At 45.8% G+C, this 27,855-nt stretch overlaps 1 protein-coding gene and 1 pseudogene across 1 annotated transcript; one reads left to right on the top strand and one right to left on the bottom strand.

Annotated features, from left to right (window-relative positions):
• The window catches only part of LOC148524879 (EF-hand calcium-binding domain-containing protein 12-like), a 194,505-nt pseudogene that overhangs the window by 130,663 nt on the left and 35,987 nt on the right, over positions 1 to 27,855 (bottom strand).
• LOC148524880 (G2/M phase-specific E3 ubiquitin-protein ligase-like) lies at positions 116 to 10,412 on the top strand. Its single transcript, XM_088471625.1, has 10 exons — positions 116 to 129; positions 2,416 to 2,477; positions 2,701 to 2,798; positions 4,920 to 5,021; positions 5,897 to 6,021; positions 6,256 to 6,415; positions 6,685 to 6,791; positions 7,798 to 7,914; positions 9,811 to 9,951; positions 10,217 to 10,412. Exons 1-10 carry the CDS (start codon positions 116 to 118, stop codon positions 10,410 to 10,412), a joined length of 1,122 nt encoding a protein of 373 aa, XP_088327751.1.

Genomic DNA, 27,855 nt, shown 5'->3' with positions numbered 1-27,855 from the left:
GCATTATAGTTACAGAATCCTAGCAAGGTGTATTGTTTTTATTATAAAGCACATTTTCTCTAATTCTACTACTGGAGAAGCATCTGAGAGGCTGTAACTCTAAATGTGAGGCTTCATGGCCTCGTCTAGGTAAGTGACTGGTTGTGTTGTGTTTTTAAAAATAGGGATTTCCTTGTTACAAATGTAATATTTATGATCAGATTTACAATTATGTGGAACACCAATTATAGCTAATTTATATCACTAAGTACATCAATACTGTCACTAATTACACAAACATTGATAGCATCCAAAATTGATTAACTTATAATTGTGCTTCAAATTCTTTGAAACAGAAGCTGAGATACTTTAATGTTTCACTGTTTGTTTGTTTTTGTGGGGATTGTTATTATTATTATTATTATTATTATTATTATTAGCTTTTTATTAGTTTTTTTTATTGAACCACCAAAGAAAATTACAGTTACAAAATTTGTTTAAAAAAAAATAGAATATCACATCAATCCATTACATAATAGCATATAATAGTATTGTTTTTATTTTTATTTTCATATGAAACCACTTGAATTCTTTTAATAGTACTAAACAGGCGTTCTCATCCTCTACACCCGGCCTGGACAACCTGTGGCTCCCCAGCTGTTGTGAAACTACAAGTCCCAGCATGCCCTGCCACAGTTTCGCTATTAGGGAATGCTAAAACTGTAGCAGGGCATGCTGAGACTTGTAGTTTCACAACAGCTGGAGAGCCGCAGGTTGGCTCTACACAAACTTCTTTAATGTAGTTGTCTCTAAGATAAGTCTGGAAACACAACCAGCCCTCATCCTCCTCATTATAAACCGTCCAATCCGCTTATAAAGCTAAATTCAAAATGATCCAAGGAAACAATTGTTATGTTTTGTTATTGTCATGTTGGAATATTAGGAACAGTTTTATGCTGTATAAAAATTCTGTTCTCAGGGGCCAATGTAATAGTCTTCATTCTAGCACCCTGCACCTGTCACAGCCCGTGCCGTTCCTCTTTTCTGCCTGGGGTGTCGCTCTCTGCTCTGATGCTTCTAGCACACTCAGCTGATGTAACACACTGCCGAGATATAGACCAGAGTGTGCTAGAATGAAGACTAATGTAATCTGAGCTGCAGAAGTATATATGCCTTATTACTGCAAACCCATTACCAATATCACTGTAATAATGTAAATAGATAATAACAGTAACATTACTGTATATATTAGCATAAACATGCTCAAGATGCATTCAGCTGATTGGACTCTGCTGCCGCCCGTTATGGGGTGTATTTTTAAAGTGAAGGCGCTCATACTGTACTTTGGTCACATTACACCGCCCCCTTACCATAAGGGGAAGTAATCCTAAAATGTGTCTCTGCCAACACGGCTGTAGATACATGATATTTGGTGTGCATGCAAAGCTTACAATAGTGCATGGATTGGGGGGAAAAGGCGAGACCATCTCTACATGAGCAGACTGCAGACGGCATGGGGTGATGCTGTGCACTGACTGCAGGCGGCATTGGGGTGACGCTGTGCACTGACTGCAGGTGGCATTGGGGTGACGCTGTGCACTGACTGCAGACGGCATGGGGTGACGCTGTGCACTGACTGCAGGCGGCATTGGGGTGATGCTGTGCACTGATTGCAGGCGGCATTGGGGTGATGCTGTGCGCTGACTGCAGATGGCATGGGGTGACGCTGTGCGCCAACTGCAGGCAGCATGGGGTGATGCTGTGCGCTGACTGCAGATGGCATGGGGTGACGCTGTGCAATTGACTGCTAATGGCATGGGGTGACGCTGTGCGCTGACTTCAGACGGCATGGGGTAATGCTGTGCGCTGACTGCAGATGGCATGGGGTGACGCTGTGCACTGACTGCTAATGGCATGGGGTGACGCTGTGTGCTGACTGCAGACGGCATGGGGTGATGCTGTGCACTGACTGCAGATGGCATGGGGTGACACTGTGCACTGACTGCTAATGGCATGGGGTGACGCTGTGCGCTGACTGCAGACGGCATGGGGTGGTGCTGTGCGCTGACCGCAGACAGCATGGGGTAATGCTGTGCACTGACTGCTAACGGCATGGTGTAATGCTTCTCACTTAGTGACTCCTCTCAGAGGCAGAGTCATTCGGTTGGCATTGGGCTCAGCTACAGGGCCGCGGGCAGGGGAGGGACTTGTTTCCCCTTCATATATAACTGACTGAACTCAATACCGCCGCGTTCCAGCTCACTTTAACCCCTGCTTATCTGGTCCCATAAAACTAGCTGCACTGTCTACAAAGGTAATTTTATACAGCAGCAGCACATTGAGATCCACAGAACATATTATATATGACATATACATAAAGAGGATTATTATTTGCACTTATAATTTACAATTTTGTTTTTGCATCTCTATCTTTAGTAAGAGAAAGCGGAAGACTAATAGAGATTCGGCATCAAGCTCATCGCTAGAAGCCGATCCAGGTAAGACAGGAGCCAGAAGTCTTTATTAACCTTCAGTAATATACCTGTAATTATGACATAGAGTAAAGCTGGGTACACACCTGGTCGAGCATCGCTCTCTCTACCCTCTGTCTCACAACTACATTCCCTCACCTATCTTGCATGTACTTGTTCTGGTTTAATGTGTGATTTGTGTTTTGTATGAAGAACACACCATACATAACGTCTTACCTTGCTTCCACAGCATGCATTTTCTGTGGTCGTGCAGATAATGACGTGCCCAAGTATGGAGAGCTGCTGCATAGTGCCAAGGAGAAGCTGACTGTCCACCACTACTGCCTGGTAAGTATGGAAAGTAATGATGGATGAGCATCAGTTATAGCAGCTGAAAGCAGCCTGTTACACAGTAAGGTGCACATTTATCACAATCTGCAATATTTATGCAAATGTGATATTCATTTTGTCCTATGGGCCTGATTCAGCTTGGAACGCAAGTCTGCGGACGCACACGCACCCTGCCGATGTTTGCGTTCTGCGCATGCGTATGCATCACAGTGTGCGAACCGGCCGCTGTGATCGCGAGGGGCAGTGGTCGAAGGAATGCAGACATGCCAGTGCGTTTGAATGCCATTACAGCGGCGTGCATAATTAAGCCCCTGCGACAGCACACGCAGCCTGAGCTCTAGGTACTGACAGGAAGTTTAGCAATTTCTGAGTCAGGTCAGCTCTACCACAACTGTGCGTCTGGGTCCGATGTTACCAATGCTTTCGCAGACTACCAAAGGCAGGGCTGCCATCAGAAATGGTGGGGCCCGGTACTGACAAATTAAGCAGGGCCCCCCTCACCCCGGGGTATGGGGCAGAAGTGGGTGGAGCTGTGGATGTGGGTGGAGCTACTTTGGGGGGTGAGAGACAGGGAGGGCTGGACCTATTGGGGGCACAGATTAATCGTTCGTAAGTGATGTTATATTAATAGCTGTGCTGACATTTTCATTTGCATGTTTTTAATTTAATATATCTAAGCACAAGATGTTTTGTGTGTGTGTATGTATATATATATATATATATATATATATATATATATATAAAACATACATACACAAACAAAAGCCTCTGGTGCTTAACTATATTAAATTAAAAGTATGCAAATATAAGTGTCAGCACAGCAAGTAATATAGCAGCACTTACCCACATATATGTGTATGATTATCTATATATAATTATATATATATATATATATATATACACACTGTATATATACTATGTATATATATATACATACACTGTATATATACTGTATATATACTATATATATATATAATTATATATATATATATTCACACTGTATATATACTATATATATATATATATATATGCACACTATATATATATATATATATATATATATATATACTGTATATAATATATAAATTAGGCACTCCCACCCTACAACAGAGCCCAAACTTACCTTGACACTTGGCCATCTCCGTGACTCTGGGAGCTCCCACAGCGCAGAGTGATGTGAGGTACCGCGTGTCACTGGTGGAATGCACTGGCAGCTGCCAGAGAAGAGTCTCAGTGGCATTTAATACATGGAGCCGGTTGCAAGCCAATCACAGCTCACGGAACGGCAAACATCCAATCAGCAGTGGCCGCTGCTGATTGACTGGATGCTGTTCCACGAGCTGTGATTGGCTCGCAGAGCTGCAGCCAATCAGCAGCGGCCGGCTGCCGTTCCGCGAGCTGCTGTGATTGGCTAGCGGCCGGCTCCTTGTATTAAATGAGTATACTGCTGCGATCGCAATGCATTCATAGCATATTTTCGCAGCGGCCGTGTGCGTGCTATTACAGACTTGCGATCCGTCCTGAATCAGGCCCTATATTCACAAGGTGATAATGTAAATGTTTACTCAAATGTCTCAATCTCCTCTACACGGGAGGCCAATGCCGATAAGAGCCCAGTCACGGTAAGCCTTTGAAGCAGAGAGATGGCTTGTGCGTGTTTTGGGCAGGGATGTAAAGAGATGGGCCCAGGGAGAGGGGTGTGTCCTAATTGTGGGAGGCATGGCTATGCCCCCTTAGGTTAAAAATACCCCTTTTTGTGAGCCCCTCAGCCTAGCATAAAGCCACGGGGTTGGGGGGCGCGATAAGTGTGATAGCTCCCCCCACATAAAGGCAACAAATTATTCTACCAAATGAAACCATACATTTTCTGTTAATTAAAATGGTGGAAAAATTTAAAAAAACATATTTTGTTTCATTTTTAACTTTAGGCATTAAATATTATTGGAGCCCTCCCCTAAGGATATGTAGTTATCTGCACAGTTTCATTAACATGCTAAGTGCATAAAACATGATAAAACTATATTGGAGCATATGTTAGAGATACAAGTCTTCCTAATTGTTATAGATAATGCAGCAGTGGTGACAGCCATAAGTACATCTCCCCTCTCTCCTATCCAGTTACTATCCAGCGGTGTGCTGCAGAGGGGCAGTGACAGGCAAGGCTTCTATGGCTTCCTGTACCCAGATGTGCGGAAGGCAGCCAGCCGGGCGGCAGAGCAGGTGAGGAGCCGATCGTGCTGATACTTTCTCATGTCATGTGAAGTCACCGGAGAACTGAATGACACATATTGGGCCTAATTGGGAGTTTATTCTATTCCCTGATAATCCACAAAGAGTAAAATAAACAGCTTTGTGATGCCGCAGTGAGAACGGCTCCGCCTGGAGCCGCGGTGCAGAATGACTGTGGTACTGACGTGACCAGAAAGGTCAAAAGCCACTCAGCCAATCAGAAGTGTTTTCCCAAGGTGGCCGACAGATTCTGGGGAGTCTTATTTATATAAAATGTTTTGGTGTATGGACCTAACTCAGAGGTGAATGCATTGCAGGTGTTGGCGCAGTTGGCCACTGTGCTTTTTTTACTGTTCATGTGTCCTGATGGTTTACCAACTGTGGTTGTAATGAGTATTTGGATGCAGAGCAGACAATGGGTGCTTGTGGAAAGAAACGGAGTGATGCCGCCTGTCAGCGGTAATGCAGATCTTTTTGCTTCCTCGAGCCAGTGTGCTGCTAAATGCACATGTGTGATCCAGCTTGCCAGTTCCTGCATGCACAGAGGACTGGAAGCTCAGACATATGCACTTGCACTTCACTAAAATAAAAAAAGAATGAAAAAAGATTAACGTGCCATAGGTCTCTGTAGGACGGCCGATCAGCCACAGCAGCTATGATTGGAAGCCTTAGAGGAGCTATTTTCTATCTCTCCCACTAAGGTGGTTAGCAGAGGACCTGGCTATACTTGAGTGTTATATACAGTGACTGTTCTATTATTAGGAAGTAAAGGAGTCTAGAACAAAGGTTATTTATAGTGGGGGACCTATTTACACGCAATGTTCGTGTTTTGCTCAGTATTGTCATTTGTTAATTACGTTTTGCAGCCCTGCACAGTGTGCAAGAGGACGGGTGCCTCCATACGCTGCAGCGGGAAGGGCTGCACTGAGACCGTGCACTTCCCCTGTGGCCAGGAAAAGGAATTTATATTCCAGTACTTCAAGGAGTTTCCGTGAGTAATCCATTTGCTTCTAGGTATATAGGGCCTGATTCAGACCCGCTTGCTAGATGCGTTCGCACGCAGCTGGCGTATGCAAATCTGGCAAGGCAGGCGATCATACGGCAAGGCATTAGCACGCCCACTATGTCTTGGCGTGCGATCGCGCTGTGTATGTATGTTCCGTTACAGTCCGGTTTTTTGTTTGAACTTCTCACAATTTATTCTGTAATATTTGTTTCCCTGCAGATCATTTTGCCCAAGGCATCGGCCAGTTCAGAAGGCTGCGGCACAGGACGGAGTAAGTGCATGTACCATCTGCCTGGAGGAGCTGACCCTTGCCCCTGCATATGATGTGATTAAGAGCCCCTGCTGCAAAAACACCTGGTTCCACAGGACTTGTCTGCAGGTGAGCTATGGCTTTACTATTTACTCCTCACTATCGGAGTCACCGGGAGGAGACCAACCAGGAGAGAGCTGAGGAATGACGGCCAATGGAGTGGAGGGTTTGAAGGTGATCCTGGTGCCCGCTCTCTGTATATGAAGGATTATGGTGAATGCGGCCTGACAGTAGGCTGGTCGGCTTGTCCTCGCTCGTCAGCTCTTGTGCAGGACGTTTGCTTTATGACTGTACATATATATATATTTGGTATTTCATCTGAACTTCTTACATTACAGATGCAGGCATTAAATGCAGGGAAGTATTTCTTGAAGTGCCCCATATGCCAGAACATGGAGAGTTTCCAGCAGGAGATGCTGCGAATGGGAATTTACATTCCCCACAGGTATATGTAACAATTGTCTTTATCTAGAACATAGAATCCAGCTCCATCACAGAGGCATTTTAAGACTGGAGGGGGCCAATGTGAGATTTCTGTGAGCCCCCTCCCCCTGTAAAAAAATATGGCACTGGCGCATGCACAGAACATCACCAACAATCTGGAATTTACCGAGAATCCCCTGTGCATACGCAGTAATCTGGCGTTATATCGTACATATGGTGCAGCTGCCATGTTTCTGGGGATCACTTCTGGAACATGGTGCTGGCTGCATTTTTTGAAAGCTATCAATGGAATAATGACGTGAACGGCATCAGTGGCGGTGTGCACCCCCCCACACCAATTAGAGAGATGAAACTGGTGCTGACATTAACTGTGCATTTGTGTAGCTTAAACAAGGAAACAAAAGCTTGCATCCCGTTATTTTACCTTGTGTTTCGTACTTATGAAATGCTATAAGCAAAATGTGCCCTAAGACTATGGGCACTTGACTATGGGTCTATGGCCCTGATTCAGAGCCGGCGCTCTGACAAAGTGCTCGCTCTGAATCAGGGCTGTCCTTCTGAATTTTTAGAGCGGCCTCCCGGCCGCTCGTATAGCTGTGGGTGACCACCCACAGCTATAGCGAGCGGCCAGGAAGATGGTCATGATGGTCAAGACTTGCGACGAGACCCTTGTGTTATGGTCTCCTTGCCGCAAGCCCTGGACTGCTTTTGGCTCTATCAGAGCCGAAAGCACTCCCACTGACATCACTTGTGATGTCAGTGGGGCCGGCCCCAGATGGTAGGCATTCCCATGGGAATGCCTCCATCTGGCCAGTCACGCCCCCGGCATGCCCACCAAAGGGGGCGTGCTGTCACTCACCATCGACAGCACGCCACCTTTGTAGCAAGACCCATAGCGACGGCTTGCCGGACTGGACTGCTGGACTAGATGAAACAGACAGAAGAAAGTATTGTAATGTCACATTGATTAATTATATCAGCGATATAACCTCACATTAACCTTTCAGAGATGCATCTTGGGAACTGGAGAACAATGCCTTCGGAGAACTACTGCAGGTCCACCAACAGTGCGACGCGGATCTCTGCCGCTGCGACCATGGAAGAACTCACAGCGAGAGCGGCAGGTAAAACTTTTTGCATTTTATTTATTAAAGGCTGCCAGTGTGCTATGGCCCAGCAGCAGCCCCTGGGAAGGTTCCCCTGCTCATTCCGCATGATTAATGTGGCCTAGACTCTAGATAAATAGGACCATATGTTTATTAGCTAAGGATCTACTGGGTGTATGCGTAATATATGTGACGGTGTATTTACTAAAAGGTTGATATCTTTCACATTTACTGTGTGCTTACTAAGAGGCCGACACCAAGAACCTGGCTACTTATTATATATGTTATGGGATGGGTACAGGATGCACCGGGATACTGAACGTATCCCATATCTTATATGTGTTGTGAATCTAATATGTATTCAATAAATTTTAATATTTGAATCTTTATCAGAGAGTTCCCGGTACCTTAGGTTTTCTTGACAGCGCTGCCCACTTTGTTATTGGTTTCACACCACACTTACCTGCTCCTCCATCTCTTTCTTCTTCCTCTGCCCTATAATTCTGTTCTTCTCTTTATCGTGCTTCACTGTGCTGGTTGGGCTGCTCAGAGGCTTCTCTTCCCGGCTGCTCTTCTATTCGGCACCAGAGACACATTATGATATCCAATGCCCACAATATAAAAGAATGAGGGGAGCAGGGGGGCATTTTATCCATTGTGCCGTGTGGCGTATCAACCATTGTGTGGGTGACGTATCAGCTGTTACAGTGTCGTAGTCACTGGCACTGTAACATAGCATTTCGCATACAGATACACCCGCTGTCACACACAGAATATAGGCATGCCGCATATAATTTTAATCAGCAGAAGTTGCTTGTGCGTCCTACTCCCATCACTGTTTGATTAAGATGCATTTGAAGGTAAAAAATTTGCTGAAATGTATACATTCTTATAAGCTGCCAAATTGTTTAATCCTCTCTAGAATACAATAAAACATTTATAGGGGTATTCAATATGGGTGTGATAACATAGTTTTTTGCGTTAATATCGCACTTTTTAACATTTTTGCGTTAATATCACTTGTTTTAGTTTTACACCGTATTCAATTTCAAAGACTTATCGCAGTTTTGAAAAGTCTTTGATAAAAAACGGTGATAACTTTTCACTATTGAATAGGTGTCAAAAAAAAGTGCAGAATTGGGGTTTAGGGGTGCAGGCTTAAAAAAAATAGCCTGCACCCCTGAGATTGACATTTAAAAAAGAACTGTGTCAAAAAAAGTTTTAAAAAAAAATAGGGACACCCCAAAAAATTTATAAAAAAATTGGGGTGCAAAAAAAAAAATGGATAAAAATTGTTAAACAATAGGGAAATAGGTTCAGGGCTATTCTGCAAGTATGCGGCAGATGTTTTCTAGAATAGAATTATAGCGGCAGGTGCACAAATGCAGAATTTTTAAAAAATTACTTTAGGGACACCAAAATATGCTAGTACCCATTTTCATGTACCCCAAATTTGATGGGACCACTTTAAAAAATGAAAAAAATAACCTAAGTGCTCTTCTGCATCACTTCTTCAATGTCAGGAAAAAAACACCTGCTGCAGCTATTTAAATCCCCGACTTTCAATTAAAGGCTAAAACAGGGGTACCCATAGTGTTCCCCCATGTTTTTACAACTTATGGGGGATCTTAAAATTATTTTAAGGAAAAATTCATAACTTTACGCAAATCCAACTTAGGAGTTTCCCGTTTTCGTTAATTTTATATTGAATACGGGGATAAGCGGGAGCGCGCACCAGACTTTAACGCAGGAAAAAACTCCGATATGAAACGTTAACTTCGACAGTGAAGTTAACGTTACATATTGAATACCCCTCTTAGTATCTTAGGGGCTATTTTTTCCAGAAGCGAAATGCTCCATCGCTGAGATTTATAGCTCCAGCTGTAGATTTATCCTCTGTGTCTCCTCTTTCAGTGAATGGTGTATAATTCGGTGTCACTGCTGTGGGTCAGCGGGAACCCACCTCGCCTGCTCAGCCCTGAGATCTGCTGAGAGCACATGGACCTGTGCAGAGTGTACCTCCATTCTGGAGAAGCCGGAGGATGTTGTTGGTAAGTACTTTCCCCTGTCATTTGTCACCTATTACTAGGTAGTACAGTATCTAACATCATAACTTATATTTCACTTACGTGGTAGAATGAGACATTAGTGAAAACTATCATTAAGTTACCAATCTTGGGTTATTGCCACTGTAGTGTAATCGATGTATGGCCCTTTTCATGTTACAGTAGCCTTAGCCAACTTGCGACTTGTAGGACACAGAGTACGTCCATCCACATAAACATATCGCTAACAATGTTGGATCTCTTTCTGATTGCAGAGTCATTGGCAGAGGCATCTGTGGTAATACCATCAACGAGCAGAGCAAATCCTCCGCCTGCAGTAACACCAGGAGAGACCTGCGCCCGGACGAGGGGGCATCTTTCAGTAACACCAAGAGAGACTTGCGCCCGGGTGAGGGGTTACAAAATAGTAACATCCAGGAGGACCAGAAAATCACCATTGTAGGGTGCTAAACCCAGAACCTGGGGGCCCAGGTGGAGACAAGATGCCTCATGATCTGCTACCTACCTGTCGTACACATCCTGCAGGAACAGAGAACTGTGTGGATCTGTGCAGTGTCTCTCACTCTTGTCCCCAAATTCACATCAGTGGAATTAGAGCAATTAAATATCTTTTGCTTTCCAAACCAAGTAAAGAGAAAATTCTTCTTTTATATCATATTTTAGCAGGGGATTACAAATCAGTAATATTGATATTAGGCATGCCTAAGGCTTCAATCCATAGGCTCCATTCACATGGCTTCAGTGCATAACGGTGTGTTTCGTTCTGATTGAAGTAAGTGGTTATACCACATAACCAACTGAGTGAGTACAAATTAACACACCTTATTTATAAACAACAAACATACAAAGTATACAGTATACTTTTGTCTATGTGTTCAGATGACACCGGTTATTCATTATCTTCAACATAAGATGTAGTTCATGTTAATCTGGGGAGCCCTCATTTCACAATGCCCAGGTCTTTCAATTTACATTGCAGAGACTCTACTGCAGTCTCAGGTCCATGCACGAGCCAAAGAGCCTTTGTCTAGGTCTTGATTTATGTACCATAGTCTGGGTGTTTGGCTTTCCAGATATTAAGCCCATATTAGTTACATACTGGGTATCAAGCACTGATTGGTACAACATAGCATGGACCATTCTTATCTCTTGCACATGCTCAGTAAGCACTAAGATATACTCAGGACAAAGAAATACAGTTATGGCGTGTCCTAGAATGTCTGGAGTTACACTATCTCAAAGCCCCTCTTTGTCTAAAGAATATGGACATCACTTTCAGAAACCCATAATGCTTAGCATCTCTACACATCTTACAATGGTTATTCTATTGCAATGTGGCTAACTTTCTACAACTAACACCATATAAGGTCTTAAGGGCTTATTATACATTTCTGCTAATGACAGGTACAAGTATAGGCCCCCCAATATATGTGTTGTCTGACCCCAAAGGTGAATCTGACCAGTCTAAGCATAGACTAGAACTACATGAATACAAACTCTTTTCAAACCTCAATGGGGCCTAGCACAGTTGTGTATTACAACTTATATACCTTTGAAGAAATTATTTAACCCACTGGTTACACTTCAGTCCTGCTATTTATCCTGTGCTTTTGTGCCTATCAATTACATATTCAAATGAGTTCTAATTAAAGACTGTTGCTTTTAATCAGATATTATAAATATAAGTGGTTGGCACGGTTCCTGGCATCCTCCCATCAGTTATGGGTTGGTTGATGGATCCCTGCAGTGTTCTGGAAATCAATTCATCAGTGAATGTTATTAAAGGGGGATGGTGTTAATCTGTGCTGCTGCCACCTTTATATGGACTTTCTCCAAGTTATCTGAGAGCGCAATCACTGGTGACAGATGGACCTTAATATCTCTAGCCCGCGATCTTCATATAGCAAGGTGGACAGTATATTTTAGCATAGTCCTCTAAGATCCGCCATCTCAGGAAGCATCTGTGAGCTTATAGATTACACTCGGCACAAAATAAGAAACAACATGCTATATAACGCGACCTCTTGGCATTCTGACATCTTTGATAAGTTAGACACATATATATTCCTATAATCGTGCATTTTCTATATGCAAGCTTTTATTAATTTTACACTTGTTACTTATTATTTCTAGTTCAGATATATTTATAATATATATAATTATTGCTGATCAATACGTTATCACTTATAAACATTGCAAGGTTAATAGCTCAATTAACTTCACACTAATATCTTTATTCTTAATATAAGGGAAGATTATAGTCCTTCTGTAACAGTGGAAAACTATTTTCATTGGAGTTTGACAGGGAGAGACATGCGGTGAGGTATTGATAGGTTATCCTCCCCTCTGACAATCAGAAACTGCCTGAAGCATAGGGGGGGCTGTGCCGCAGACAATAATACTGCACTGAAAAAAAACAGGGTCACGCCCTTCTCAGTGAGAGATGTGATAGCTCTGATGGACAACTCTGATGATCAGGCGACCTATCCAGAGGGTTCTGACAGCACACTGCCACTGCCATAATGCTCCTGTGCCATCTATACCCAGCATCTACTTCACCTACCACTTGCTAATGAGAGTTGAGCTGCTATTTTCATTGGAGTATGACAGGGAGAGGTGAGGCAGCAACAAGGTCAGCCTCCCCTCTGACTATCAGAAACTGCCTGGAGCACAGGACAGGCCGTACCACAGGCAAAACTACTGCCCTGAAAAGCGTGGGTGGCAGCTCAGTTCTGCAGTAAACCATTGGTGAGTCAGCAGAATTTGTAGAATCAAATGGAGACAGAACAAGGGCCTAATAGTGTAGCGGAAAAGCTAATTTCACATCAGAATGGGCATAATTCCAAATGATATTATATTGGTAATAACATGTATTTTTCCCTCTTATACAGTTGTATGTAACAATCCTTTGTATAGCGTTATTCTAGAGTCTGTGTACTCTAATCAGCATGAGGTCTGGTGTGTGGAAAGGTGACAAAACCCCTCTTGACTAGTCCCCTTTGAAGCTAGGCAAGTGAGGATGTAAGAAGGTCTGTCTTCCTAAAACAATCATTAAGAACCCTGTGTTCTGTTTGGGGACAGTGATCAAAAGAATGGATAGACCAGGGAGACATTCGGTCTCCGGAGGTGTGACTCTCCTCACCTAATCACTGGGTATGTTTATTGACCCAGGCCTGTTCCCCAAACTTCAAATATAGCTGAGTGTGTAATTAAAGAACCCCTGCTCAGGTGGCCATGAAACCCTGAGCTTCAGCCAGCTAAACAATCCACTCTGAACTGAAAAGGGTAAAATCATCCCCATGGAGGGGGTGAGGGGGGTGCCTGGAAAAAGCAGGCCTAAATATGTGAGTCAACCCTGACCCATTGGTTCATCCTACATGAGGCTATCGAAGGATACAGATGATCCTGAGTTCATCACTGGGAAGGCCTCATCCCAGAACCATTTAATCCGCCGTCACCCGAATGGTTTGTTTCTCCATTTATTATTTTATTTTCTGGAAAGTGTGAGTAACTGTGTGATTTTTTTTAACATTATTATATTCTTTGTAAACTTTTGTACATAAGCTTTGAAGACATTCTTCAATTAAACATTAATTCTAGTTCTGGATCTTTGTTTTTATGACCCAAGTCCTCATATGACTCATGTTACCTATTTTTCTAAGTATTGATAAATGTGTGTGCAGGTAAGAGCATAAGCTTACTTTATGCTTTAACATTATATTCTTCTGCTGGTGGCAGTTACCAGGTTTAGTTAACCACACATGCTGAGGGTAACCTGTAAAAGTCACGGGCAGCGATTCTCAGATTGGTGTATCTGGAGGGTCGGCCCGCAGGACCGTGACAGATAATGTAATATTATGGTTGAAAATCCTTTGATAATATGCATACCAAATGTACACTTGTTCAAAAGCGTAACTGCAGGAGTTTAAATTTGCAGGTTTGGTACTCCTCCCAGAAGAGAATACTTCACTTATGAGAAGCCTCATATATCAATAAAAGATATCTCCATAGCATATATGTACGTTTCAAAAGTGAGAACAATACATACAGCACACAAGCTATATCATACAGAATAAAATAGCTTATCTGTGAATGAAGATGTGAGGGCATGGATGCCATCCAATAGGATATCTCTTTTTGAGAAGCAAAAGTTCAGAAGATGAGGCAAACAAGGGGGTAGATCCTTAAAACAAAGATATATTCAGCTTGTCATCCCACTATTTATCACAATCTGAAGTATCAATACTCAGTAAAGGATTGATGTTTGCCCTCACACAGAAACACAATACATTTAAAATGTTTATCGATTTGAACACATTTGCCAGGAAACTAACACTTACAAGGCATTTTGCAAAGACGGAAACGGCCATAATAACTAATTATAACAACGTCTCTAAATTAGGATACTCAGGCACTGGCCTCGTCACTCTGAGAAAACGGGGCTGATGCCCTAACGTGCGAACCATGGCAATTGTGCAGCAGCTTAGGGGGCACTTGATCTGCACATGCATAGTTTGTAACATGGACGTGTGAAGATCTCGCTTCATAGGAGTTGTACATAAACCCAATGAATTGGGTCCATAGTATCCTATACAAGTTTGACAGAAATATAAAATTTTTCTAGCAGTTTCTTTTGTTTACATAAAAAATAACATTTATAGGATGTTTGTCTCCAGCTGTTCAGTTCTACATCACATTGTTCAGTATGGTAATAAATGTAATTCATTAAAGTAAGATAATCTTGCTCTACTCAGTTCTTCCAAAAAAAACCATACATCCTTGCTCTACTTATTTCTTAAAAAAGAGCACTGTAATATGTTCTGTCCTGGACTTGCTATCGATCTCCCAGATAACAAGGTCAGTGATAGATGTATTAGCATGCTTCCTGCTGGACATTTGCACAGTGGTCTGTGTTTACCTACTAAAGCATGGCAGTAATATAAAAATGTATAGAATACATGTGTATTTGTTTTTAAATATAAGGTGCACCTTTGTGGAATTGCATTATCCAGAAAAAGGAGATTTATGTTCTTACCTGTTAAATCCTTTTCTTTGACTCCATAGGGGGTACAGGGATCACTCTAGCTATAGCCTGGAGAGAGGAGAGCCTGGGCACCAAATAGTTAACATTTATTTCCCAGCAGCCCAGGCTCCCTTTCCTTTGTACCCCGACCCCAGCCACCAGCAGCCAGTTAAGTTAGCAAGCCATGGCAAGGAGCGAGGAGAAGGAAGACAGGCAGACACTCTGAATCACACACATAGGCAAGGTGAACAGAACCGATACTCAGGCAAGAAGATCCATGTATCACTCCTGCTGTGGCCACACTGGAGCCATAAGGATCACTGTGCCTCCCTCTAGCATTAACCTGCGAAAGACCTGTGGGATCTTTGAGATTGGAGGAAAGATGTATATTAGCAGAAACATCCATGGTACCTATAGAGTGTCCACCAGAAGAGCTGCAGGCTTCCTGGTGTGGGAACTGCATCACTGCAACTGATGATTGTGTTGAGATGCCATCATATCTATGTTTGTTAGGTCCCAACGGTGGACTAGTAGAGTCTTGATGTAGAGCCTACTCGCTCAAGTGATAATCCTGGAGGTTTAGGGAGTCCGCATCCCAATTCTGGACTCCAGGGAGGAAGGCTGCTGACAGTGCAGATGGATACCGCTCTGCTCAGCGGAGAATGCAGTTGACTCCATCATGGCTTTGCAACTGCGAGTGCCACCCTGGTGGTTTATATATAGAGACATCGGTTGACCGGATAACCCAGGAGGAGTGACTGTGCCTGGCAAAACGCACTGTGTACTGCGTGGAGCTCCAGGACATTGATGGATAGTCTGCTTTCCTGAGTCATCCATAGACCCTGGAAGGTCTGAAAACACATCATCATCCCCCACCCCCCCGAAGACCTGCGTCAGAGTTGAGTAGGACCCAGTCTGGGATCTGAAGAAGATGGTCCCTGTCCATGTGTGGGACTGGTGGAGCCACCATAAGAGAGAGTGACAACTGTCCCAAGGGAAAATGAGCATCTGCACCCTGAGGTGCAAAAGGGACTTGTTCCACCATGCTAGAATTTCCAACTGAAGAGGACAGGAGAGGAACTAGACATACGCCACTATGTTGAAGATGGACACCAAAGAACCCAAGATCTGCATGCAGCTGTGGAGCCACACCTGATGGTTACTCAGGAATTCGCAAATCCTGGACTGCAGAGCTAAAATGTTATCTGCAGGATGGAAGACCTGTCGAACCCTGGAAATGAGTAAAGAGCCTAAGTGTAGCATCTACTGAGAAGGTGTCAGAATGGATTTCCTCCAATTGACTATCCACCCGAGTGACTGCAGTTCTTCCACTATTTACAAAGTCTCACTGTCCCAAAAATGACAGAGAAATTACACTCCTCAGTTTTGAGTGGCAGCTCCAAAAGTCTCCAGAAAAGGACTATTGCTCCATAGGTCCAAATAGAAAGACTGTTCAGCAATTGTGACACATCAGCGCTATCTAGTGTATAGAGTCCAAAAGACCTCCTGTGTTTTCTTCCAATTTTAAGTTTCTTTCATTTAAGGCTCTAGAATTGTTTTTTTCACAGCCATAAAAGTAAACAAAGAATTAAAGTGCATTAGTTATGTACCAAAAAATCTCTCTTTTTACATACATTAACTGCCACCTCTGTAGGGGTAAATTTAATATTCGTTTGTATTAGAATTTTTTGTGCCCCTCATACACAATATAGATTATACCAATGCAAAAAAACACAGCAAAGTAAACAAAGTGCACAGTGTTATGTCACACCCCCTACAAATATCTGAAAAACCACTATGCATGGTACGGTCAGATCCAGGGGAGTGGGAGCGATCAGTATGATTCCTTCCCCACACACCTTGCAGGCAGAGAGAGCCTCCAAAGCCCAGCACACAGCAGCTGGGCTGGGGAGAGAGGCTACTGCCGAAAACAGTTAAGCAGTGTTATGGGGGGAACCAGACCTCCAATAAGCCCAGGCCTGGGTAATTAATAACCCCCTCTCTCTGTGCCCCTGGAAACATTCTCTTCTGACTAAACAGCTGCTGTAATGTCTATACACAGATTGCAGGTCTACACAGTGCACCAGAATATTTTAGTCGGAAAGGGAAAACAGGAAAATGTGTCTCCCTTTCTACGTCGGAGCTATTTGTGCACATTTGCTCCAATTTATTTGGTTTAAAGTTAAACTAAAGTAGGGGTGTGCACCGGCTCACAGCACTACACAGCACTACAGCCAGCCAGCCCCTATGGACAGGACAACAGCCAGCCCCTTATATAGACAACAGTAGCCAGCCAGCCCCTATGTATATGGACAACAGTAGCCAGCCAGCATCAGCAACAGCTCCCAGCTCCCTCCTCTTCACAGTAGCCAGCCAGCCCAGTATTGTAATGTATATATATGTACTACTAAGTTTATTTTTTATTATCACAACAGTACAGTAGCCAACAGCTCCCAGCTCCCTCCCTCTGCCAGCCCCTATGGACAGGATAACAGCCAGCCCCTATATGGACAAAAGTAGCCACCCAGCCCCTATGTATGGACAACAGTAGCCAGCCAGCATCAGCAACAGCTCCCAGCTCCCCCCCTCCACACTAGCCAACAGCTCCCAACTCCCTTCCTCTGCACGCACACTCCACAGCCGGAATGAAAAATGGCAACGATCGTGGGACCTTTATAGAATCAAAACCTGCGAGAATCCAACAGCGGGATAATGACGTTTTGCCTCGATTTCAGTTCCGAGCCAGGCGGGAAAACCAGAGCCTGACTCGGTTCCCAGCTCAGATCAGGGGGGGGCTAGAGGTGGTTCAGATTTCAGAAATCTGAACCCGGTCATCCCTAGTATACACTAGTAGCAACCCACCCAGGTTTCATACAGGAGCAATTTTGAATTTACGTTTTTTAACCGAGGTCTTATAAGATTGCCTTGTAAGATGACATTAGTAATTTTTCCTTTATGACGTCAACACAAAAAGATTTTGTTTTGATGTGATATGCAAAAGAGCCACGTAAAGTTGTCCCTTAGAAAAACAGTCTCCACTAAGGTCAGCTCCAGCCACGTTACGTGTCTGTCCCTGAGCTTTATTTATTGTCATACCAAAGCAGACTCTTACCAGGAATTGGACTCGTTTGACATTAAAGAATCGTTTTTTACATAAATTAAACAGGAACAGTAAAAAAAAAAAGGGAGGACTTAATTTTTCTATCAGTAAATATACATTTTTCTGGAGAAACCGGATAATACATATCAGTCTCCACATGGTATAAAATAAAGTCCATCGTTGTGCTATACTGTATCTTTAGTGGTTTAGGCAGTGTAAGCCAAGAAAACGCACGGACATAAGTATTTTCATTGACTTTCTTCACTAAAATCATCACTGCCCGGCTCCCTTCTGTCACACATTAATATTTCCTACACGTAAACCTTCCTCTGCAAATGCTCCATATAATGGTGAAAATTGCATCAAATTCCATTAAGTGGTTCTCGAGATTAGCTCGAACTAACAGAAAGACGCTCACAATAGACTTTATTTTATATATTTATATATATATTTATATATATATATATATATATATATTGTGACACAGTCAGATTAGGGGTTCCCTCTTCTGGGTAGAAGGACTCCTTTCTTACACACACCCACAGCAGCAGGGAAGCAGCACACCAGTCTGGATGCGAGTACAAGCTGGTCGGCGCCAGTCTTTATTGTACAATGTCAGAAATAACATAAAGAAAACATAAACATAAATCTTAGCCCTGTCGGGGCACTAACTTCACAGGTGGTTCCCTCACTACCAGAACCTGGCAGGGCCTAATGCCCTCACCAGCAACAAAGGCACAGCACAACACTCACAGTTAGGTTTTCAAGTGTCTCTGAGCAAATTCCCTGCCTGCTGTCCCAGGTGAGACACAAACTAGGCTTATATTGGCCACTCTCAGGTGGAAACCCTAACAAGCCTGTTACCAGGCTGCGAGAACCAAAACCTGGAGTGGCCGTGGGTGGAGCCCTCCCTCTCCTCTCACCCACAACCCCCAGGTCCCAAACTGGCTTTTCAAAAAGCCGAGACTCAAGCCTGCTACACTGCAGATTTTCTCCTGGGGGTTTAAAACACATAAGACAGGAATCTGGGACAAATGTACCTGCCACAGACCACTTTACCAGTGATCCTATCACATATCCCCCCCCTTTGTTTCGACCTGTGGGGCGGAAAAACTGAAGCCCCCAAGCAATGAACGCATGACAACACGTCTGCATTGGCCAGCTGGCTTCCTGGCCTATGTTCCACTGAAAATTTTAAAGTTGGTAACGCCAAGAACCATCTCGTAATTCTCGCATTACTGTCCTTATTTTCGGACATCCACTTCAAAGGGGCATGATCAGTGATCAATTTGAACTTTCTTCCAACCAAGTAGTACCTGAGAGCCTCTAACGCCTACTTTAAGGCCTATGCCTCCTTCTCCACTGTGGCATCGGGTAGGCATCGAATTTTGAAACACTGTTCAACTTTCGGAAGTCATTGCAGAAACGCACACTCCCATCGGGCTTTGGAATCAACACAATGGGACTTGACCATTCACTATGTGATTCTTCAATAACCCCTAACTCTAGCAAATGTTTAATTTCTTTCGACACCGATTCTCTTTGTGCTACTGGTAACCTATAGGGCTTTAGATTAACTTTAACCCCTGGGTCAGTGCTTATGTCATGTTTAATGACCGAGGTTTTCCCAGGTACGCCAGAGAACAGCACCCTATTTCTGATCAGAAACTCCTTGACCTCTTGTTGTTGAATTGCCGACAGGGTTTTTTCCACTGTCACTTCGGGAACTAAGGGCCCTGGATTTACTGGAGGGGCTCGGACGGCCGACAGTACCGTTCTATCTTTCCAGGGCTTTAACAGATTTATATGGTATATCTGTTCCGGCTTTCTTTTCCCCGGCTGGTAAACGTTGTAATTGATCTGTCCCACTCTTTCTAAGATTTCAAAGGGCCCTTGCCATTTAGCCAAAAGTTTATTTTCCACAGTGGGAACCAACACTAACACTCTGTCCCCAGGAGCAAAGCTGCGTAACCGAGCATTGCGGTTGTATACCCTCTGCTGTGCCTGTTGAGCCTGTTCCAGGTGCTCTCTCACTATTGGCACCTCTATAATAGGCAATGGAACTAGTGGACCCTTAAAATGTGGTCTGGGAGCATGATACTGACACTCAGGGCAGGATGCGCAAAAGTCAGATACCTCTCTATGAAGCCCGGGCCAGAAAAACCTCTGCATTATTCGCTCAGTGGTTTTCTCTACCCCTAGATGGCCTGCCATTATATGACCATGGGCCAGATCCAACACTGTTCTTCTGTAGGCTTTGGGAACTATTAGTTGTTCCACAACATCTTCCCCCTTCTTAGTCACCTGATATAACAAATCCTGACACATTGCCATGTGGGGATAGGACAAAGGACTATCAGGGTCTATGGGTTTACCATCAACTACTTTTACATTCTCCCTGGCTTTTACCAAAGTATGGTCATTCAACTGCTCCACGGCAAAGACCTCTCTTCTGACCTCTAAATCAGGCAGACGATCCACTGGCCCAACAACACTTCCCACCTCAATGGGAGGCACATCAGTTGGTGGGCCACCGTCATGCTCCGCATTCTCTAGTTCGCCAATCATAGTAGAAAAAGTGAATAACTCTGACTCAGAAGAAACTCCCTCCTCCACTACATCGACAACCTTCTCAAATGGACCGGGGTTGTTCACTTCTGGAACAAAACGACTTTCCCACAACTTCCAGAAGTGAGCAAAGTCTCTCCCCAATATTGCATCATACATCAGACCATGCACCAAACCCACAGAAACTATAGCCGGACCACATGGTGTCTCAATGTTCACCTCGGCAGTAACATAATATCGAGTATCCCCTTGTATGCAGGTCACACCAACAGTTTTCCCTGTATGCCTCAAGGGGTTCACCAGCTCAGCTTTCATAAGTGTCACCAAGCTACCAGAGTCTAACAGTGCCTCTACTCGGTTGCCACCTACAGTGAGTACACACATGTGCTTATCAGTCTCAGCCTGCCGGTCAGCTGTACAGGCTGTCTGTGCAAAGAAAGACGCCCTGCGGTAGACATGAGCAGTATCACATTGCATAGGTTCAGTAGTAAGTGAACAATTAGCGGCAATATGGCCAAAGTCACCACATCGGAAACACTGAGTCATATTAATGTCTAGTTGTTTACGGGGCAAGAACCTTCCTGGCCTGGCAGGCCTGTCTCCAGGTTCTACACCCTCAGTCTTAGGTACTTTCCACCGCCCAGCACCCTTCTCCCCTGGAACAGTCTTACCGGTCTGTGGGAGTTCGCCGGTGCGCCATCGGGGCTCGGTGGGGCATACTCATCAGCTCCTCAGCCACCACGTACCTCTCCACCAGCTCAACCAACTGGTCCGCGGACTTAGGGTCTGCATGGCTCACCCACTTGCGCAGAGTCACAGGTAATGATTGCAGGTACCGGTCCATCACGACCCTTTCCACGATCTGTAGTCCCGTCAGCATCTCGGGCTGTAGGCATTTTGAGGACAGATGGACGAGGTCATGCATCTGTGAACGTGGAGGCTTGTCCATATGGAACTCCCAGCGGTGGACCCGTTGGGCACGAACAAAGGTGGTGACTCCCAAGCGAGTTAGGATCTCCTGTTTTAGTTTTTTATAGTCCTTGGCATCAGCCAGGCATAAGTCGAAATATGCTTTTTGTGGCTCCCCAGACAAAAAAGGTGCCACCAGACTTGCCCACTGCTCCTTGGGCCAACTCTCCATTTCGGCCGTTCTTTCAAATGCGGCAAGATAGGCCTCCACATCATCGCCCGAAGTCATCTTTTGGAGGAAGTGACTGGCTCGTATGGAGTGAGTGGTGGTGGGAGGACCAGTATTAACATCTCTGGGCCGGGCGACCAGGTGCTGTACCACCTCTTTTATGGCCTGGCTGTTTTCCGCTAAGGCCTGGCGGGTTTCCTCGATGGCAACCTGTTGTTGCCTCTGGGCTGTCTCCAAGGCCAACAGTTGCACCCTGGTGGATTCCTGCTGAGCCCTGGTAGATTCCTGCTGAGCCCTGGTAGATTCCTGCTGAGCTTTGTTCGTCTCCTGCTGAACTGCTGTAGCTTGGAGCAAGGCTTTAATAATGTCCTCCATTTTGTCCTGGGGTGTAGGTTGGAAGCTGAACCTTGCCTCTCTGAGCATGGGCTGATGCCTCCTCTATGGGACTCCAAGGACACAGCATTATTTCCACACTCACAAATTGGGTGTCTGTCCCTTTAATTTTTAAACGGAAAGTTTTCCTCTCGCTGCAACTTCAGTGTGTGTGGGTGCCTGCATTCTCCACCATATTGTGACACAGTCAGATTAGGGGTTCCCTCTTCTGTATAGAAGGACTCCTTTCTTACACACACCCACAGCAGCAGGGAAGCAGCACACCAGTCTGGATGCGAGTACAAGCTGGTCGGCGCCAGTCTTTATTGTACAATGTCAGAAATAACATAAAGAAAACATAAACATAAATCCTAGCCCTGTCGGGGCACTAACTTCACAGGTGGTTCCCTCACTACCAGAACCTGGCAGGGCCTAATTCCCTCACCAGCAACAAAGGCACAGCACAACACTCACAGTTAGGTTTTCAAGTGTCTCTGAGCAAACTCCCTGCCTGCTCTCCCAGGTGAGACACTCAGCCCTAAACAAACTTGGCTTATATTGGCCACTCTCAGGTGGAAACCCTAACAAGCCTGTTACCAGGCTGTGAGAACTAAAACCTGGAGTGGCCATGGGTGGAGCCCTCCCTCTCCTTTCACCCACAACCCCCAGGTCCCAAACTGGCTTTTCAAAAAGCCGAGACTCAAGCCTGCTACACTGCAGATTTTCTCCTGGGGGTTTAAAACACATAAGACAGGAATCTGGGACAAATGTACCTGCCACAGACCACTTTACCAGTGATCCTATCACAATATATATATATACACAGGGGCGGATTGGGCCGCCGGGAGACAGGACAGTTCCCGCTGGGCTGGCACATGATCATGTCCGGCAATCCCCTCAGTGGCTTACACAGTCAGCCCAACCCTCTCCCCCTTCTGGGCTGGGCTGCGCAGTGCACTACAGAGACAGCTCCCCCACCCCAATCGGACCGTGCACTCCCTCAGTGGCTTATTACAGTACACAAACAGTCCACCTCCCGGGCCGAGCCACGCTGCGCACTACACATACAACCTCCCCCCTGGCCGGGCCGTGCACTCCCTCAGTGGCTTATTACAGTACACAAACAGTCCACCTCCCGGGCCGAGCCACGCCACGCTGCCCACTACACATACAACCTTCCCCCTGGCCGGGCCATGCACTCACCTCAGTGGCTTATTACAGTACACAAACAGTCCACCTCCCGGGCCGAGCCACGCCGCGCTGCCCACTACACATACAACCTTCCCCCTGGCCGGGCCGTGCACTCACCTCAGTGGCTTGCTCAGCTTTACACAGACAGCCTCTGCCGGGCCGGGAAATAACATCCGCGATCAGAGCTCTGCTCAGCTCCGATCAGGCTGCATTGGGAGCGTCTACTCATGCAGAGAATCTCTTTGTGTAGTCTGTGTAGGGGCAAACAGAGGACTGGGAGAGAGACTGTCTGGAGCCTGCATGAGATCTGGAGCCTGCATGAGATCTGGAGCCTGCATGAGAAGAGAATGACGTGGGCTGCATGGACAGAAACAGCTACAGTAATGTGCAGAGGTAAGGAGCTCAGGGGGAATCGGTATGTAATAACGCCGGCCGCATGGCCGGCAGTTCAATTCCCGGCAGCGTCAGGCCGACAGTGGAACAGATCCCGGCAGCGGCAGCCCGACAGCGCTGGAATTCCCGATCGTCCCCAGGTAAATATGAACTATCCTAACCACATCCCTAAACCTAACCCCCCCTTAGGGGTGCCTAACCCTAAACTCCCCCCAAGTGCCTAACCCTAATGCCTCCCAGGGCCGGATTAACCATGGGGCAGATGGAGCTGCAGCTCCAGGCCCCACATTAAAATAGGCCCACAGACAGCCACTGCTATACTACTTTAGACAGGAGTTTTTTCCCCTGCTACAGCATGACAGCAGGCCACGGCAGCCTGAGGCCCCGCCCACTCTACCACAGCAGGCAGTCAATCCCCCTCCCCAGCGTCCCGCCACTGAAACAGTGGGCACACATGATGCTTCTATAACCTTCCTTGGTTGGCTGGCTGTACCGTGGAGCAGCTGCATAGTGAGTGACTCAGTGGCCAGCGCAGCTCCGACTGACCAGACATCATATAGATGTCGCCCCATCAGCGTCGGTGTGTTCCATGCTGGCTGCTGCTGATGGGGTTCTGTGTGCCATGCTGGCTGCTGCTGATGGGGTGCTGTGTGCCATTCTGGCTGCTGCTGCTGATGATGGGGTGCTGTGTGCCATGCTGGCTGCTGCTGCTGATGGGGTGCTGTGTGCCATGCTGACTGCTGCTGATGGCATGCTGTGTGCCATGCTGGCTGCTGCTGATGGCATGCTGTGTGCCATTCTGGCTGCTGATGATGGCATGCTGTGTGCCATGCTGGCTGCTGCTGATGGGGTGCTGTGTGCCATGCTGGCTGCTGCTGATGGGGTGCTGTGTGCCATGCTGGCTGCTGCTGATGGGGTGCTGTGTGCCATGCTGGCTGCTGCTGATGGCATGCTGTGTGCCATGCTGGCTGCAGGCTTCAGTCTGAGCATAAAACTGCCTATGTGAAAGGTACTGCAATAACAGAGATCATACACTGTATATACTGTTTTTATTGTATGGAGGCCGCTCTTAAAAAAGATAAGGACAGCCCTGATTCAGAGCGAGCGCTCTGTCAGAGCTTCCAGCTCTGAATCAGGGCCTATGTGTGTAATATGTCAAAAAAAGAAGAAACCCTGTCTTTGTAATTTGGTTTAACCCCAGCTATAGTTTCCAATTCAGGGCCGGCTCCAGGGGTCTGAGCACCCTGTGCTGGCCCGGTACGCTGTGCTCATGGCACGCATCCAAATAACATCAGGCTGGGGGTAAAGTCCAGCCTTCCGTCACTGGCTGGGCTTCCCCCAGCCCTCTCACATCAGTGAATGGATGCCGTGTGCATGCGCGCTATATCCATTCACACTCCGGGTGTCCAGCACCACCGCACAGCTGCGGCGGTGGGGGTCCCCAACCCCCCGATTTGACCACCCGCGGGCCACTGTGGCCACAGGTGGAACAGCGGGACAGTACTGTCCTGCTGAAATCAGGATGTTGGGGAGGGGTGCGCACTGGTCGAACACCCCTAGAGCCGGCCCTGTTCCAAATACCATATAAATAACAATAATATGTGGATTCATGAATCAATCCGGAAAACCTAAACTTGCTCCTACTCTACTTTCTCTCCAACACGGTTGAAATGCAGTAAAACAATGTGAAACCACTGTTAGGCTGATGATTTTACTGCCTTGACACGCTGGACATAATGAAGTATACCATTATTAGAACTTTTTTTCAAATATCATGACTTAAGCACCTTTTTTGATATTTACTAATTGGTGCTGTGTCACTCCGGCATTTGAGTCCATGTTTATCTGGATTTTTATATTTTTGAGTAAGTGCCCTCTATGAATTAAAGCTGTTTGTATGGGAGAATCTCCTTATTTTACTATGTATTTTAGCTATGCCTTCCATGGTGCTAGCCACTCTCACTGGGCAGACAACACCCCCACAGCACTGGTCGTCCAACCCACATCACTAGTCACGCCCCGCGACACTGGTCACACCCCCTGCGGCGGCACACAGTAGGCCCCTTATAAATTTCAGCTCCAAGCCCATGTGGACCTTAATCTGGCCTCCTCTAAGTGTCTAAACCTAACCCCTCCTTCGCCGCTGCCTAAACCTAAGTCCCCCGGAGGGTGCCTAACCCTAACCTCCCCCTGGGGGTGCCTAACTCTAACCCTCCCTCCCCCTAGCCTAACCCTAACCTCTTGGGGGGTGTCTAACCCTAAGTCCCCCCCGAGTGCCCTAAACCTAACCCTCCTCTCCCCCCCCACGGCTGTCCGAACGCGGCGCCCGGTCTCCCAGCGTTGGTGAAATGAGCGGCGTCTACATCTAGATGCTGCTCATTTCACCCTCACCGGGATATGACAGTCGGGTAGCTCGTATACCTGTGGGTCACCACCCACAGCCTATACGAACGTGCAGTTTGATGGCCGCGATGGTCGCCCCGGAGTGCTTTTGGCTCTATCAGCATGCGCACTTGGGCAACATCGACCCGCTTGCGAGCGCTCAACGCTCGCGAGTGGGTAAGAATCAGGCCCTTTGTACTTATGATCCCAGCGGTCAAGATGCCGGCGCTCAGAATCCAGACACCAGTCAGAATCCTGATCCCAACATCCTGACTGCTGACATCCCGATGGAAAGTATTGTGGTTAGGGTTAGGCTGCGGGGGTGTGATGGTTAAGGTTAGATTTATCACATTCTGCAGTTTTAATGTAGTTGTGTTAATGCCCCAAAACTGCAAAGCGAAAATTAATATTTGTCAATCTTTAGGTGCTGGGACAGAGCTTGTGAGAAGTCTTGTCCAGGGAGAGAGTTAAAAGTTAATTATTAAAGTTATATAGTAGGAATAATAATGTAATGTGTAGGTGACGGGCATAATATATCATACAGGGCTAGTTGGAGCAACGTGGCCAATTTTTAAATGAAGTTGCAACTGAATAATGTTGGGCAGGGCCGGCCCGAGCCTTATTTTTTTGTTAAACGAAGATAGATTTCGGCGCCTCTTGGTGGACTTTGCATGTACCGAAGTCACAAGCCCGAAAAAGAAAAGGGGCGTGGTACCGTTAGTATTGCTTACCCATGTGACATACATTTAATGTTGTGAACTCCGGACACAGTGTGCGCCATCTGCAAAGGGCGCGTGGCTTCGTGACAGGGGTATGGCCTTGCCTCTCACCACCGTTTCGTGGGGGTGTGCTCAGCACTCCTGGAGATTATGGGCTCCCCCCAGAGATTCTCCCCACACTGTGTAGATGCCTGTGTGCATGCACTTCTATCAGGGTTGCCTACCCTCCCGATTCAGAAGGATGCCTCCCGATAAACGGGTTCAGCTCCCACCCCCTCGGAAAGGCAGGCAAGCCTCCAGCCTGCCGCCGATCCCCGAACCCCCCCTCCGCCAGAACCTGTTAAACTCCTGCAGCAGGGGGGTCCGCTGATGTGATTCATGCAGAATCGCGTCATTTTGGCATCGCCCCCTGCTTCACAATACCTGTTTTTTAGGCATTGTGTAGCGGGGGCGGGGCCAAAATGACGCGATCGCGTGGCCCCGTCCCCTGTCGCGCCCGCAAACTGACCTCAGCCCTTCTTGACATGCCCCCTTTTGCCAGACACGCCCCATGTTCTGCCGATCTGGCTGCTCCGTCCCGGAAGGAGCAGCCAGATAGTCGGCAAGTATGCTTCTATGTATTTTTATGATAGAAATACATGGAAATATGTCCACTTCAAATTTAAATAACTAACAATAACAGTAAGATATCAACAAACGTAATCTACGTTGAAAACACATATACTGTATATATATATATATATATACATATATATCATTATATATATATATATATATATATATATATATATATTTCTATAAACTCCCAATAGCTTTTTTTTCCACTAAATATGTTAATGCCTGGTCTTTAGAAAGATATAGCAATGTGTGTGTGTGTATATATATTTACATATATATATTTAAATTAGGGGTGTGCACCAGCCACTTTTCGTGTTTTGTGTTTTGGTTTTGGATCTGGATCTTTCTTCATGTTTTAGATCTGGATTGGTTTTGCCAAAACCACCCTT

Source organism: Taudactylus pleione, unplaced genomic scaffold (genome assembly GCF_031769625.1).
Source record: "Taudactylus pleione unplaced genomic scaffold, aTauple2 ptg000115l, whole genome shotgun sequence".
Lineage (NCBI taxonomy): Eukaryota > Metazoa > Chordata > Amphibia > Anura > Myobatrachidae > Taudactylus > Taudactylus pleione.
This window is presented reverse-complemented; position numbering and strand designations above follow the sequence as displayed.

Excerpts from the sequence above, each read along its gene's own strand:
- LOC148524880 (XM_088471625.1), top strand. Across the intron at positions 2,799-4,919 it reads CTGTCCACCACTACTGCCTG|TTACTATCCAGCGGTGTGCT; the intron begins GTAAGTATGGAA and ends TCTCCTATCCAG. Across the intron at positions 6,792-7,797 it reads GGAATTTACATTCCCCACAG|AGATGCATCTTGGGAACTGG; the intron begins GTATATGTAACA and ends TTAACCTTTCAG.